This window comes from Atractosteus spatula, chromosome 7 (genome assembly GCF_055471065.1).
Source record: "Atractosteus spatula isolate fAtrSpa1 chromosome 7, fAtrSpa1.hap1, whole genome shotgun sequence".
NCBI lineage: Eukaryota > Metazoa > Chordata > Actinopteri > Semionotiformes > Lepisosteidae > Atractosteus > Atractosteus spatula.
In genome coordinates, this window is record NC_142712.1 from 41,318,683 (window position 1) to 41,336,153 (window position 17,471).

The 17,471-nt window shown below is 43.6% G+C and overlaps 1 protein-coding gene across 9 annotated transcripts in view; it reads right to left on the minus strand.

Moving 5' to 3' along the window:
* The window catches only part of plekha6 (pleckstrin homology domain containing A6), an 82,497-nt gene that overhangs the window by 52,299 nt on the left and 12,727 nt on the right, over nt 1–17,471 (minus strand). For 2 of the 9 annotated variants that reach the window (XM_088920851.1, XM_088920850.1), the window contains exon 1: nt 9,392–9,478. The exons of 2 other annotated variants lie outside the window; for them this stretch is intronic. In XM_088920851.1, coding sequence (XP_088776977.1) covers nt 9,392–9,420 — 29 coding nt within the window. In that variant the 5' untranslated portion in view covers nt 9,421–9,478. Of the gene's footprint in view, nt 1–1,885; nt 2,044–9,391; nt 9,882–13,752; nt 13,787–17,471 lie in introns of those variants that run through there. 5 more of the 9 variants (XM_088920852.1, XM_088920853.1, XM_088920855.1 and 2 more) reach the window with 5 other exon arrangements.

Here is a 17,471-nt window from a genome sequence, read left to right on the forward strand (position 1 = left end):
CTGGTTGTGTATGTATGTGTGTGTGTGTGTGGGGGGGTCTAGCCACTCCCGTGTGTTACTGAGAACAGCTATGAGCTCATCTCCGTTACGTAACCCGCCTGCTCTCAGCAGGGGTCAGACCAAGAGAGAGGGGGCTCGACCCCTGTAGAAACTGCAGCCAGGGGAGCCACAAGTCCTGCAGATCACTTCAGTTTTGTATCCTCACAGATAGCTAGCAAGACAGGCCACTTGGGCACTGCTCCAGACAGGCCTGGTCTATGTCACTGCGGGTGTGCCTCTGTCTGTACAATCATTACCGAAGTGTATCAGAACCTGACATGCTGGGAATACAAGAGGGGTCAATAAAACCTTTGGTGTATATGCGGTTGAACAAAATTGCAGCTTTGTGTTTATTGATTTTTTTACATTGCTATAACAGCTCGTAGTACAAAAGTATACCAATCCTGCATGGAAGTCTTGTTTTTTTTCCAGACACAGGACAAGTCTTGTGTTTTGTTTACAGAAAGATCACCTTTAACACACTGATCAGAAATTAACAGGTGTGACAGAATATATGCGTAAAAATTGTGTTAAGTGTGAAAAAGCTTTGCTTTTGCATGAGATGTTAGTATAATACCCCGCTCATGAAAGACAAATGACGGAGGGGTTATGCTATCTTTACCTTAAAAAAGGAGGGATTGGAAGCTCTCCTTTTGATGTGAACAGCTGTGTTTTTCTCAATGATCTGCAGTTAGTGTTCGGCTGCCAAGTGAAAAGCCAACACCTTTTACTGACTTTCTACTCCTATAACTGTCTTTGATAATGATAGCGCGTATCAAAAACAAGAGTGCTGTTCTCTTTGTTATTCTTTCTTAAAAGCAGCCTTCCTTCCATGGCAGGACCTCTGTCTTGTACTCTTGCCAACTTTTCGAGGTTTGAGTTATGGTCCACACACACATACACATGCAGCACCCAAGTGCAACCTGCCCCACACACCTGTACAGAGCGAAAGACCTGTGACAATTAACGAGGACGCTTCAACTGCGCCAGTCAGCTGGGATGAGTGTCATGTTTAGGGTGTCATGCCCAGTTAAGAGGTCCATCAGAATCTCGATACAATTCTTCTAGACTGCCACACAATTCACTACAACACAATGCACCGGGCAGGCTGTAAAATTAAGAGCATGATGAAAGAACGTTAGGACAGAGGGAAAAGCATTCTGCCCAAGATTTCTGTGGAGATTATCAGAGCAGCTCAGCTCGTGAAAGAGGAGAGGTTTGCTGACGATCTAGACACTTCACACAGCTGCACTGGCCTATTATGTTGAAGTACTTTTAATTTTCCTTTTTGGTTGAGAAAAGTTAAAGCAAACACTAGCCAGAAGCTTGGTAGGATGGCATTTTTGACGGTTTCATTTGTAGTCACCCATTCACAGTAGCCTCCATTCATTCAAAATGCTAAAAACAAATAATTTTAAAAAATGCAGGTGGGTAGCTGCGTCAGCATGCGTAGGCTGCAAAGGAAGGCATATCACCCTGTCTTTCTCACACCTGAAGAAGGCTCCACGGCCAAAACGTTGTGTTTTCTTTTTCGTTCTTCTCTTTTCAGCATGGAATAAACCTATTACTTGTTCCATTAACAAAATGCTCCTACTAGGCTCCATGACAATGTGATTGGGTTCTTTTAAGTTTTTAAATCCATGTAACAAACAGACTTAATAGTTATGGAACCAAACCAATCCAGTTTGGGGAGGAGTTAGAGGGGTAGCTACCTAAAATTGCTTCCTTTATCAACTTGAGTTAAGCAGACAGCCGCCTCCCTTCTCCGCCACACAGCCTGCAGGCTTTGGAGTGAGGAAGCAGCCTGTGTCCAGCAGGTGCTTCTCCCCATACTTTTACTGCTTACTGTTGTGTAACTCACGTCCTGGGACATCCCATCTACATCTGGAGGGCACGGACATCGCTCTGCAGGAGGAGGCTGACCGCTCTGCAGAGCCCACTTTCAGGTCTTTCAGGACCCTGGAACATCCGGTTTTATTCCTTACAGAATCATCCGCACTATATCTGAAAATGCAAATGCACGAGGCACCACTTACTGGCGATTTATGGATCTAAACTGTGAAACAGCGTGTAAAAATGCCTATGCATTGGTACGCTCTTTCTACTTCCTTTCTTGCTAAGTATTAAGTTACGGCCACTAACTTTAAATGACGGGAAGAGCTCTGCGTTTCTTCAGACAAGCAAGCAAAAATAACCTTACTGACTTTCTGTACATTTTTTGAGCCCAGTGATTACTTTTCAATTTGAATGTCTACATTAACTACACAGAATTAATATTTGATTTGATGCTCTTTCTGTTAAAAACTCCTCTCAGCCCCATCGTTTTCTGTCCTAGTTTCCCTTTCGGCTCAACCCAACAGTCCAACCCAACGCTTTTTGAGAGCTCCGCTTTCATCTCCTGTTCTTTCAAAATCACTTGTACCCTGGGACATCTCTGAGTACCTAGTAAACCAGCGAGGACTGTCTGAGAAGAGTAATATCTCAGCACAAAACAAACACACTTGAAACAGAAAGGCCACTCGGACATGCTGAAAAGGTTGCAGGGGGCTCATGAAGATGCACTCTAAAACAACCTGTGCCTTTTGTGAAGCAGTGCATGCCAATTTACTCCAATGTAGTGCAGGGATTGAACCAAATCGTGCCAATTATTATAATCGCAGAGGAGAAGAGCTCTTGGGCTTCACTCTTCCCTCCAAACCAGATTTCCCAGAAACAAGGCCTCAGTTTAGTAAAGGGGGGCATGGGGGACCTACTGGAGTCGGTGCTGCTGTCCTTCAGATGAGACATTAAATTGAGGTCAGGAACACTTGGCTATTACAGGTCAAAGGGCACTTCTCATAAAAGTAGGGGCTTTAACCCCTGTTCTGGCTAAATTCCACTCTGGGCTTGTACAGTCTGGCCTCCATAAAATGTCCCCCTAATTCAGTAGCTGTGCAGTGAGGCTGCTGGGACAGAATACCTGCAGTGTGTCACCCAGGCAGGGGCTGCACTTCAAAAGTGGACACAAAAGAAGTGCAGTCCTTTGTTTCACAAGGAGCCAAGTGATACCGATCACAACTGGCATCACTGCAAAGAGGTGAGGTACCTCAAAGCACAAGATAAGCACTAAGATAAAAGCTATTTTTAAAGAACAGAAAAGAAGTCAAGGAACCGCACCTAAAAGACATGAACTAAGACAAAGCCTGGGAGCCGAGCTAAGGAGTGTTTCAAACACAGGCAAACAACAGCCCCTGATAAGACCTTTGTGTGGGTTAATAAAATCTTTAACTGCAGACATCACAGCACTGCAAACCCTGAAGGATCGTTTGTTCTAATGGCTCAGGCAAGGAAGCATTTAGAGCTCTGAAAGACCCACGTGCTGTAGGTTTATTGAGAAAAGTTAAATCGTGGTCAATGGCTTCAGGGCATTACTGTTGCATTAATAGCTTCTGATAAAATACGTCAAATGGGAGCAGGGGCAAAGCCCTGCCCATTTCTGTCTTTTTCAGAAGAACAGAACTATTACTTACTATATCAGAGCACAACGACTGCATAACCAAGGCTATACTTTCAACTGAGAAGCATCTGTTTTACAGTTCCTATTGTACTGTGTTGACACTGCATTAGAATGTGCTAGACACATAGCTTCTGGGCAGTATCAGTATTGTGAAAGACGTAGCAGTTTCAATTGCACTGGAATCTCCTGGTGAAACTATAGCTCAATAAGCACCTTGAGAAATGTAACTTGAAACACACAAATGCCCTCTCCCATCATTTCTAGAAAAGACCCCGCTTGCTCTTCTGTTTCAGGAACATATTGATATTCTCTTCTCAGGCAACCCTTGTAAATGAAAGGCAATCAGAATATACAGGCACTGACATAGCAAAGCCAACTGTGGAGACCCAGATGTCTATAACACATTATAAAAATGTTAATTGTGTAGTGTTTAGCCTTTAATCCACTGAAAGAGCTGCAATATGACCTGCAGGATTCTTTGGTCAATGCAATGGAAAGTTGTGATAAAGCAAATACAATTTTTTGTTTACACAACAACATTCAAATAGTTGCAGAAATTATTTTACTCTACAGCAATTTTACTTTTACTGGAAAAAGCTTTTTTTCACAGTGCAATTAAAAAGTGACCTTTCTTGGCAATGTCTCCTGTATTACACATAAACATCAAACCCAGGTATGAGTCTTCTCTTTTCGGTTTAAAGACTCCCCTGCCTGTCACCCTGTCAAAACGCCTCCACTCTAACAGGCAGTGAAGACAGACCTTTACTTACAAGACTCCCTCCAGTCTTCCAACCGCTTCAGTTAAACTGTGGCTGCTACAGTATGTCTCTACCCACACAACTGCACAGACTAAATCCAACCAGACACTAACAAAGGGTTTAACAAACAAGAGGACGGAGAACTGAATTTTCACATTTAGCTACCTGGCAAGAGAACCTAAAAAGCCTTTGCTAATAGTTCTGTCAGGAGGTACTGAGGTCTTTGTTTCATCACAAATTCTGAAACCAAAGCTCTGCAACGACGATGTGTTGAGATCTCTGAAGCTCTTTCGCTGTCCAGCAAGTCAGGCCTTGGTGGAAAGAATCTGTCCTGGATTAAACTGTAGTGTTTTTATGTATACTTCATGCAAATTTCCTCAAACCACCCAACCAAACTAAGAAAAATAAATGAAACCAACGCACTACTGAGCCAAGCTTTTAAACATTACATTTCTTTTTCCTTCAGATGAAAAGGAACCATTTGATTTAATCATGATTTCTTGTGAGTAGATTTTAGTCCCTTTTAGCTGAATAGATGATGGAATTAAAATCAAAATGGAATATCTGGTAGTGCTACAATGCAGAGTACAAGCTTTGGGGCAGGACTACAAAGCACATCTGGGGAGAGGAAAAAACAGTCATGACTACTCTGAAGACTAGATCCCATGTAATAATACAAATCTGGTTAAAGAAATGGAGGCAGTGTATCCTCTGGGGTATGACTGGCGGATAGTTATCGCAGATCAAATCTTCAATATCTGTCTGTTGCACTGGGAATGAATGACACGCAAACCATCATCTAGGTATCAAGACAACAGGCGCTTGGAAAGAAACCAAGAACAGACAGAAACCAGGCCATGTGCATACCTCATCTGTCACAGCTCACCTGTGGGTGAGTATTTCACAGCTTTGCTGTGCTGACAGACGGCCAGAAAGAACGGGAACTGGACATTTTTGTGTGCCAAGTGTTGCTCTCCCACGTGACATAATTACTACTTTCATTCCCAAACTGTTGAATTAGTTTAACGGACGGTTTTCCACACCTGCTCAAGTTATATTCCGAAATGGGCAGAAGGGCGACGCCACTGATTAAAAGGCATGTCAAATCTGATCTTTTTTTTTATTTTGTCGGAAGTGGGGTAGACACTTTTTCTTCTGTGTTTATGCAGAAACTCATATCGCTCTAAAATGTGCAGAATGCACAAAAGCCTTTCATTTATGCCCTGAAGTAGCTGTAGTTTATGGGGTTCCAGTTTACTCCTGGAAGAAATTGCTCTCCTACTGAACCAGGCCTTTTGGATCTAAACACACGGGCAGCATCAGAGCCTGACCTGCACATCCTGACCTCAGGACACAGAGATCCAGAGCAGGGTGCAGCAGTGATGCCAGCAGGCCTTGATTGCTGTGGAGCGGAACACGGCGTTTCTCACCGAGCTGAGACAGCCGGAAATCACAGGGAGCAGCAGCGGAACTCAGCCGAGGAATTTCTCAGAGTGGAACCAGAGCAACGCGCGACGCCGAGCGCTCTTCCAGGTGTGCATACTGAGAGCGATGCGATAATACAGACCTTTGCCTAACAAGCTAGAGGATGACCTTGACTGAATACTGTACGCAGACTTTAAAAGTTTATGCAAGGAATCTCTTGGCTCTGCACTGGGGCTAGTTATCATGCCCCTGATTCTGGGTGTGAACTGGAACTACATCTCATTGCACTGGCTTCTCGATTGAAGCATGTTGTTGTTATTTGCATCCTGTAATGCCTAGGGCAGCAGAGTAGAGGTTAGGCTCTAGTCTCTAAAACCAAGGGTTGTGGATTCAAATCCCAGGTGAGATGCTGCTGTTACACTTCAGTAAAAACTCAACTCTCAACTGCTGTCAGAAAGAAATGCTGCTGTACAAGTAGGGCTCTGGGTCACCACTATAAATCAGAGTTTGCTTCAACTGACATATGAAATTAAAGGATGGGTGGCATGGTGGCACAGTGCTTAGCATTGCTGCCTCTTAGTGCTAGGGTCCTTGGTTCAAATCTGGACCTGGGGTGCAAACTGTATGGAGTTCATATGTTCTCCTCGTGTTCCTGTTGGTTTCGTCTAGGTACTCCTAATTCTTCCCACATACAAAAGCATATTAGTGCTTTTTTTTTTTAACTGGCTACCGGTAAAAATTGGCCCTGGTGTGAGTGTGTGTGTCCTTGTGTGCCCTGCAATGGACTGGTGTCCCATCCAGGGTGTACCCTGCCTTGTGCTCGTAGCTAGCCAGGATAGGCTCTGGCTCCCCCGCAGTCCTGTACTGGTAAAGCACTGTACTGATGATAATATTAAGCCAATGGAGGCTGTACAGCTTGAAATTTGCTCAAGCTCTTCTGCTCTTCCCATGGGGAGTTCTGACAGCTGGGGGGGGGTGGCTTAGAGAATGTATGAATCACAGATGGAGAGGGAGTTGCCACACATTCCTGATCAGATAAAAAAAGAATCGGTTACGGTTTACTTCTGAGTGTATGCTTTTTGTCCCATTTTTTTTTTTTAAAGGGGAATTCAAAGGCAAGCTGCCAATTCTCATCTATTTAGGCAAAGTGCCCTGGAAAAGAGAGCACAAAAATCATGCAGTGAAAAAAGGTACCAAGTTCAAGAGAACACTGTCCTCTGTCTTTCAGCATGTCCAACCTATAACTGTCTATCATGGAACAATGAGGAGAAGTAAGAGAAAATGGGTTGTCTTAAGATCGCAGCACGTGCAGGGAATCACCAGTCTGGCCTTTCAGGAAGAGGAGTACGGTGGGGACCCAGGTGCCTGCCACTGCCAGGCATGCACAGCACACATGCCTTCTAGCCCAAGCTTTTAAAGCATTCCTTTACTGTGCATATAATACAACTACTGCTGTGAACAGGTAACATGCAAACTTCAGACTCTGCACGTATTCATGTTTTTAATTTATTTTGTCATCTGCTCTGTGCATGCATTTCTAAAATCAAACTTTATGCATGTACTTGCAGTTAAACCTTTTCAAGAACACTTCTCTGGCTCCTCTTTCTGACAGTTTCTGTTGTCTCCTTCTATTGTGTGAACTTTACTATGAAATAGCTGAAGTCAAAACGGGGAATTCCTCACTTTAGAATATGCCAGACGTCTCTCTGCCCACGAGCACATTGGGACTGGAGAAAGAGTTTAATTTCTCCATTCCCTATAGCTGATCACTGAGCCTTATTTGGACATTAATAAAAAAAATCAAAAAATCTTTTCATACTCAATATCAGTACCATTACAAGGGAATAATACAAGATACAACCATCTGCAGTTAATTCATTCTATGACTAGGCAAGGCAGATATAATTCTTCCTACTGAAGCATTATAAACACCTACATCTTGAGTCAGTGCATTCCTACACAAAAATCAATACAGTGGCAATAACACTCATACTATGCACATACTGTTCTTGACAATCAAAAGTCATATTTCCATGCAAAGCATGAAACAAGCGATGTGAATGTGTGCCTACATTACCTGGAACAGTAAAACAGGAGGATCCGAAGCCCAGACTACTGACGAGACTCGAACCTTGAGAGAGAAGGGGTCTGCTCTCAGTCCGTCTGAGAATCGCTCAAGAGTGGGAGGCATCACATGTCTGCTCACTACAACCACTGGCTCCTTTCAGATCACCCCCCCACCCCCACCCCCCACCATCTCCTCCACAAAACACATGGACACGCACATCTTTGTTTCCTTACTACCACAGCTGGGATATCCCCCAGATCATGCAGGTCCGCTGACCGTTGACAGTCCAGGGTGCCCTGTGTGTTCTTCACATACTTTCAGAGTTGCTAGGGCTTCCCTGCTCGGCTCTCCTGCACTCCTTGTGTTTTTCCATGCAGACTGCTGCGTTCTCTGGACCCCGGGACCACACAGACACTCCCTACAGGCTGCACAGGGATGTCTGCTGTTCCAACCAAGAGCAGCTCCAGAAGACTAACCCAGCCTCCCGTAAACAGTTCGGTCAAATTCAAACCCTCGCAGCTCGCACTGCTCTCAAGAAAGCACAGCACTGAAAAGCAAAACCATTTTGAAAATGCAGAACGAAAACATTGAACTCACAGCTTCCTCTTTCGACCCCCTCCAATCCTCGGCTCTCACTCTCCCTCCCTCCTCCTCTCCCTTTCTACTGCTGCTGTAGGAAAGCCAGGTCCAGTGCAGTATGAGAGGAATTTAAACAAAAACACTGAAACAATCGCCTCTTTGCAGTAATTTCTTTTCTTCTTCAACAGCTGAACTTAAGCACATATGGATTGAATTTCTCCCAAGTGCAGATGGGCTGAAGTAGAGCACTCACTCTGTTTCCAACCAGCCTGCTACATCCTTACGCTGTGATATTCTCCATAATCATTAACTGGCAGTGAAGAGGGTGCCCGCCGGTTAACCCCTTCATTGCCAGCACACCGAGAAGGACAGGTGTGTAGCTCTCAGGTATTAATGGTAAACATGGCTGTTGCAAAGCACCCTGAGTGCAGGAACATGAAAAAAGCCAGATCACTCAGCCACAATCGTTCATGACATCAGAACAAGTCTGGTACAAAATAGGGTAGAAAACTGTTGTATCTGTACATAGCTTAAATAATGCACAAAATAATTATGGAAAGGTGCTTCCTACTTTCCATGTCCTTTAGCTATGCCCTCAACTGAATAACCAAGACAATCTGGATTTAAACAAAAGAATACAAATGCATAGTGCATATAACAAATCCGACACTGAGAAATCACAGACTTGGTACTAACCTGGCTCGTTATTGGAAGACCATGTATTATGATACTAGGCGCTTATTTAAAAAATTAGCCGTCTTGTACACTGGACCAAGTTCAGATGCTGCATGGAATTGGCGATATAACAACATAACAACAGCAAAAGCAGATTAAAAAGTAGAAAACAAAACCTAAATCATCAAAACAAAGAAATCAGCATTTGGTTCTCTGTGTGATCACATACAACTAGCAATCAGTGTTTCTATTCCTCATGTGTATGCAGGTGTGCCTGAGTGCTGATCTGACAGGTGAAGCACTGCTCTTTAGGAAATCAAAACAAGACATAAATGTAGCAGCACAACATACCAGACAGTATTGCTCCTACAGCAGCTCATTCTCAGGGCTCATTACCTTGCAGAGCTGCCTGGCACTGCTGTCATTACACACCTCCCTCCCTCGTGTTGCAACACCAAATTCCTTTAAGTCTTCACTTCAGTCCAAATCACAGCTTTGCTCCTTTCAGAGATAACTGAGTCCAGTTCCTAAATTACAGCTCTGACACGTCTCCTCGCGCTCTTTTCTTCCGCCCTTCATCACAACGTGCCATCTGCTTTGTAATTATTGCTGCAGCAGCAGCACTAGCGGATTGGTTTTTCAGTTTGTTTTGCTTTTTGAGATCCAAATCCTGCAAGGCAGCAACAGGGAAACGGTGCCAGCCTGAACCGTGCACCGGGGCTGAGCTTCCCGTTCAGAACATCAGACTCCGGCACAGTCCGCAGAGTCGACTCAAAGCACATAAAGGGAAATCCAAACGCTGTTCTCTAAAATGAGCTGGAAATTCGTTTTTATGTAACTTAAATACTTTTGAAAACCAGGACTGTTTGGTGCAACCCTCTGCTGTCATCTGAATTTTGTTCTCTCGGTTCATGCAGTGCTAAAAATTCGACACGCTGTCTCCCGATTTCTTCATTCTTAAACGTCAGAGCACACAGTGTCTCATCCAGCTTTTAAGGTCAAGTCAGCACTGAGGTTTCGCAAACAAATCTATCAACATTACAAGGGTCAGCTGGATTGAGTGCCTTTTGTTGCTGCAATTTTACTAAGCTATTTCAGGTTCAGTGAAGACCAGAAGGTTTTATGATTAACGCAATGCAGACTTCTGCTTGAAGCAAAGGTTGATGAGCAGCGATCCAGAGACGGCACACTTGGAAATTTTTAGGGAACTCATTCCTCCCTCCAGCACGCAATATAATATCATACAATACACATACATACAATATCAGCGCTTGGCTTAAAGGGTTAGAGACTCCAGTGTGGGCTACAGCTAACATCCTTATGGGCCATAAAAAGTTTAAATTATAGAGCTTTTTATTAATAACAGATTTTGCTTTGGCATGCTTTCAACTTCTTAAAATGTCCAGAACTAAGAGGAATATTCTTTACTACACATTTGTTTTATGAAACACATGAATAACATCTATATTTATCATATGATTCAAGCATTTGTCTTTAAATTCAGTTAATGTGTTGAGCAATTCATCAGATATCAGTAGATACAGCATATAGACAGATAAAGTGGGAGTCTGATACATCTGCCTGAGCCATTCGACCTTTGACACGCAGAGAGCTCTGCAGTGCCTGACAGAAAGCAAACCAACTGGAGGACAGGCATGTCTCTCACTGATGTCACTGTAAGCCTGCAGACCCCTGGCAAGCTGAAGGAGTCGCTGAAGTTGAAGAGACCAGGCAACGCTGTCCGACAAAACGGAGCGCTACCTTGATGGTCACTTGGGAAATCTCGGCCACCATCAGCTGGCGACATGACACAGACTCAGGACCACAGAACTCAACCTACAGTACACTGAAAGGCTACCAAAGGACATAAGAACGCACCCTAAGTGAGCACCTTCACTGGTCTAGCCACATGGGAACCCCCCACAATGCTTTTGTCATTGGCTACAGCACACTGCCTTTTTACCACAGCAAGGCATTGTAAGAGAAGCACTGCAAACGGAAAGGAAAACAACTACTTGCTTAACATAAGAAAGGTCACAAATGAAGGTAGGCTGTACGGTCAAGTTAGCTTTTTCGATAGTTAATTGATCTGAGGATCTCATCCAGCTGTTTCTTGAAAGAAGGGAGGATATCCACTTCAACCACATGACTGGGTAAATGGACTTCCAAATAGCTCCCACTTATGTCCTCCCCAGCATCATGCATCATTTCAACTGCTTTTACTTTTCGACGTTTCAAAACCTCCTCTCCAACAACCAGTCAGCGAGTGAAAGGGAGACCTTGGACGCAAAACAAAATGGCTTGTGTCCACAGCATCAGGGGAGTGCTCCAACAGTTTATCCATCTTCAGTGGCACACACAGACCACATGTTTGCACAAGCTACTGAGCTCCCAAGCTCCTGGCACAGAAAGATGGCTGTCGCCACGACATCAAAAACACATTGTAAGTGGCAGCACAGACGATACTGTACCTGGTTAACCGAAGGACATGTCGTGTGAATTTTTGCTTCTCGGCTCAGTTTGGTCAGATTTCCCAAAAGTCTATTTTTAAAGCACCCAGACCTCTTCGAGCCATCATCACTAGGTCTGGAAGTCACCTTTTAAAAAAAACAGGTGGCCCTTTTCCACTCCACGTCTCTCCCAGCCTGTCATTTACCTTCTTCTGTGCCTGCGACCAGTCTCTGCAGCCTGTGCCAGCACCACCACTGGAGCTGCCCTGAGGAGGGGGGTGCGCATAGTGCAGCAGTCTGAGATACTAAATAGCAGTCACATTTGTTCAAAACCAGAATAAAAAACTGTAGACGTCAGTTGTATCTGCACAGAGCCCAAAGAACAGGGTCAAGGCTACAGAGATGAACTCTGTTTCGCTTGTTATATAACTGAAGCCAAGAACCACTGCTGTCAGGATAGTAGTGGCACAGTAGATACATTGTAAATAGCACTTAAACAAATTAAATCCTGCAGCAGAGCAACTCTCACCCGTCTGCTGCTCTTGCTCACGTTGCTATTGCAAATTGGGAAGCAGCAACCAGCCCGTGCTGTCTCCACTGTTTCACACTTTCCTTCTCTGTGTTCAGATTTACTGGAAAATTAAAACGATGTTTCGCCTGAACACTTTTTCAAAAGAAACCTGTTTTATATTACTCCAGGTAAAAAAGAGCACTCAATGCTCTTTAATACACTCGGTGGGACTCTATGCAAAATCAAAGCCGAGTAACACAAAACCAGGAAATGTACTTGTGAACTCAATAAAAATGAATAAAATCATTATTTTGTTCCATTGCCTGAAATCCAGATGTAAGGACTTGTCCAGGGGTACTCTGTACAAATGTGACAGTCCACACCCCCCCCCCACCCCACCCCCCACCTCACCTCTCTCTGTTTCATACAGAACCTTCTCCTATTGAGATAAATATGTTTATTTTGGAACAAAGTGCCTCCATCTGGATAGCGATGTCACAGCTGGAAATCTTCACACTAATCCCAAATCCCTGGACCCTCTTCCACACACACACGCACACTGACCATACCAGACCTCTGACGCTAGAGGAACATTTTTGCTTATTGATCTTAGACTGCAGCACAGCGGTTAGATTCAAGGCCTCAGTTCGCCCCTGCAGAAGAACCATAAATCTCCTCTTTCCCCTTAGCCAATTAAAACATTTGTGTGCTGTTTTTTCAAGACTATTATGTTCTAATTTATTACCAGAAAATTAATCAGTAGTTATGCAAAGGAAGAAATGTAATTTTTGACAGTTTGAATATTAAACAAGTTTGATAGCCTTAAACAGGCCATATTATCCCCTTTTTAATCATGCAACTAAGACCTTATCTAATAGGTCATCAAACTTCTACAGCTCTCCAGCAAAAGTTAGGAAATTATACATACAGTCAGAAATTGTAAGTGCCAAGATTCAAATAAGCTGAATCAGCCTGGGTTTTTCTTGATGTAACAGTGTCCTGATATAAGCGTACCATGGTAATTTTTTTTGATACTCTCACAGCTTATCCAACACATTCTGTATCTCCTTCACCATCTGCATTTAATCCCGACTTTCCTGCTTTCACTATGATATACCAAGGAAACCATTAAGAAATGTGTCTTGCTGATAAGCATATGCTGAAAACTTAAGCCCTCTCTGGTGTGCCAGGCACAAAGCAGTGTTATTCAGTTGTCGCTTGGCGGCCTAGGCTGGACCATTGAGGGCTGGAACTGGTTATCCTCAATCAGAGGTGGGAAGACTGGGGCCTCATGTGTCATGTTTGAATCAATCTCATGGCCAGAAAAAAGGGTTAAGGTCATGGATCAAAACACAGTAGGTAGTCTGTTCTGTAGGAGAAGCATTCATTACTCTTGATCTCCAAAGGTGCTAGTATTACATGTAGAAATACATCGCATTACTATAATGAGAAATCCCTCTGTGTTTTCCGATGGCAGTCCTGCTAACCTAAAACAACCACAGTGCATCTGAGGTATGCTGGTTCCTTTAATTGCCAGGTGACAGCACTAGGGTTTTGATAAACTGACTGCAGTGAAGCAGATCTTGACAAAGGAGGTCAACCTGCCTTCCTCCCAGCTGTGAGTGATTATCCCAAGCAGGTAAAGACAGGCCCCTGGCATCTTAGGAATCTGCTTGGTTACTCATGTCTTTCCACAGAAAACCCTCCCCAGATAGACTGTGCTCTCCTTAGCCCTAAACCCTGTGACTCACCTACAGATGTCAGCCTCCTTCGAGTATGATGGCCAAACTGCTGCTTTTCATGTACTGTAGCAGAAACAATCCATTCCAAGCATAAAGGCAATGACAGTGGATCCTCTTTAACTTGAACTGCAAAGATGAGATACCATCGTCCAACAAATATAAGAACCTATGGAGTATATAAACCAAACACAAAATAATTTCTTTATAAAAGAAATAGATATTTACATACTGTATATAGTCTCAAATAGCACTGATAACTTCCTTACCATATCAGGAGGTTTTTACATACTATAAGGGTTAAAGTATAAAGGTTACAAGTGTGCACTCCTAACTGTTACAGTCATTTTACTACATTTTGTCTTCTCCAATGTGTTTCCTCTCACATTTATTTCCAAATAATTTCCAGCCTTGCCACACATTGCCACCCTCTGGCCATCATAATGTAAATGCTGGAGAACTCTCTCCAGAGCCTTGTGCTAAATTCCTAACATTTCAGCCCGTGAGGGTTAGAGTTTTCTCTACAGGTGTAAACCACTTTGATAGAATTTTTTCCTAATCAGCAGTTGCCAGCAATAGTCAGCCAGCCCTTCTGAAAGGATAACAGCAAAAATGTGCATCTTATTTTATATTTTCTTATGGTTTAACAGCAGATTTACAATGGCTCCCCATAGTTTGTATCTTGCTGTACCAAACCATCCGGTGCTCCTACCATTTTTTCTTCTGTCTTAAAAAATGGAATCTCAGTTTGGAAGGATCTGTATCAGTTATCACTCTATAGAGGATGAGATATCACTCTATATGAGGGTATGATCGTCTGACAAACCCCCCTTCAAGCAGTTTGTATATTTTTTGACACTCGACATGCAGGAGTCTCTGCTGGCTGACTCAGTCCAGCCCGGTTCCAAGATTTCCTCTTCTATGGAACCCAGGTCTGAACTAATGACATCTGGGAACCTCTCTCAATGCTTTAAACAGCTTTTACTACAACTCCCTTTTTACCACGTCATACCACAGTAAGTTATTATAGTAGAAAGCACTACAAATAGGAAAACAAATCCTGCCTGATATACAGTAAGAATGATTACAAACAAAAGGAAGGTCATTTAGCCCATCTATCACATTGGTAGTTAGCAGCTCATCGATCTGAGGATCTGTAATTAGTAAAGGTTATTGCCAAAAAAGTCAGGAATTCTCAAATATGGAAAGAGTACCAAAACCATAAACCTTGGTCTATATATATTTAGCTCCAGCAGTTGAAACAGTTGGTAGTTGTTAGGGAACAGTATAAGCTACAGACAACAGATATAGGACCAAGAGGAGGTGGCTTGTTTCTGAGCACCTGCAATCCTTCAAAACCAGATAGCAGGGCCTGCACTGGCAGGGTATAAACAAAGAAAGAGCTGTTATTTTTCACCGCTCATCTTCCTGGAATGCCAGAGAGATGACCTGCCAAACCTCATACCCCACCTCTCTGCGGAGACTTTCAGACTTCAGAAATATCACACCTCCCTGAGGCCTATGAACACAACCCTCTTCATCAAAGCGCACCACAGCTTCTCATGAAGACGTGGGAGGACAGCCAGCAGGAGCTTGCCAACGGGGCACCACCTGTTGCAAGGCCCTTCGAAAGCCACCTTGAGAGAAGCAGAATAATGTGCAGAACTGCACAATGAAACAGCGGTGAAAACATTATATAGCGCAGAAAGGCGTGCCAGCTCTTGGCACAAACAGCAGGAAGTCACTGCAGAAGAAAGAGATGAAATCCTCAGTGCCAGAATACCACGCCACCAAGTTCTCCTTCGCAGATTTCTCACGGAGGGTACAATCTTTCCGTCGTGCTTATTACCAGTCTCAGAAGAAAGAGACATTTATATAAAAAACATGGATAAGGCAAATATAAGCATTCATACTCAATTAACAACCCCCCACAACATCTTAGTCCTCAATTAGGGCAGTCTCACACAGCTGGTAATCCTTTATTCGGCTGCAGCCATCTGCCAAACCAAAATCCTAAACAGTCATTACCACTGGTTTATTTTTATCACTTTTTGAGGAAAAACCTGATCCTAATACCTATGATCCAATTTAACAAGAAACATGACGCTATAATGCTTTTCTCTCAGCCTCTTTAAATGAACCGGCACACAAAAGCGACAGTGGCCCAGAAAATCAATCCTCTGTCATGGGTAAAGAAGCACCCTTAAGGATAACATTGTTCCCCCAAAATATAAGGTATACATTTATCACAGCTTCTGCTCTGATGAAGGAAAATATCATGATAAATAAACTTGTTTAAATGAACAGTCTAGTCCAGAGAGAAAAAACAGAATGAAATGGAGAAAACTGAGGGATCCAATTCTGTACATCTGCAAAAGATGAGACAAAAATGGGCAACAAAAACTGCTTCCAACTATTAGCTAACGGGACCGTTACTTCTCAGAATGCCCCCAGCCTGTTAGGGCACCAGGCTGCCTGAATAAAAACTTCATTGAACAGCAGCGAGTGGAAAGGAATTACTCTTCTGAACGCCACTCGCAGTAGCGCTCTCAAAACTCTCAAAACTCCTGGAGCCGAGAGGCGGCCTGACTTTAAAGAAATGCTGAGATATTGGTATGGGACATGGACCGACAGGGGAATGAAAGGCAACCTGTTTCTTCTCGTTTGCTTTGGAGGACACTGGGAGGTTTAAAAAAAACAAAGCCGAGAAGAACAGGGCCCAGCGGGAGAAGCAGGTTAAAAAATGAGTAAAATGCAGTGAAATCACGGTGAAGCACCCGTGGCATGTGTGGCGGGACCCAGGATCGGATTGGGCATTCCTCAGGCACCTGACACACAAAGACGCACGCGCAGTGGTCAGGCCCTCCGCACAGCGTGGCTGGACTCCCGGCACAGGGGTTCTCGACTGCTCTGGGCGAACAGTGGAGCCCTGGAAACACAGCCGTCCTAACAGCTTAACTCCACATCGAGAGACGTCGAAGATCGAGCACGGCCTAGCACCAACCTTAGGAAACTCTGTCAAAGACGGGGAAGTGTGTATGCACAGAGATGAAAAAAACAGGTGGAAGATCCACCACTTTAAACTCTCAAAAGGAATAATTGAAACTAAAGGGAAAAAGAGTCCAATGAAAACATGAGATGTGATATTTTGTCAACTGGTCTCATTGGACTGTCTTCAAAGCTTTTTATTCATCCCTTCAAGCACTTTCTTTAGATAAACGAAAATACTACAGTTACCAGAGTGTAAGCAAACAAGCACAATGATGTTTATTATGTACAGTATCAGCAGCCTTCAAGTGGTTTCTGCGTCTGCAGCATGTACTTCAAAGCCTCGTGCCCTCTGCTGGGGGGGATGGCTGAGGAGGAAAACGAAGACCTGCAGAGGAAAGAGGCAAAACTCTAAAATCCAAGTGACGCAGCTTTCTGAAGCTGCTAAAGGACAAGACTTGTTTACAAGCAATGGATTGGAAACTCTCTTTCTGCAACTCCAACAGAAAGGACAGAAACCTTCTCAATTCATACAAATGGAAAAAAAGCGCTATGAATTAGCTTTTCAGATGGCATCGCTGCAGAGAGGGTACCAAGGGACAGAAGCGCCTTCACGCAGATATCCTGTGTGAGCCTGTCATTCTCGCCCGTACCGCAGACAAGAAAGGTATTCTTTTTTTTTGTTCCTATCTTTCATTGCTCTGTGTGTACCTCATAGATAGTGCCAACTCCCTCTATCCAAA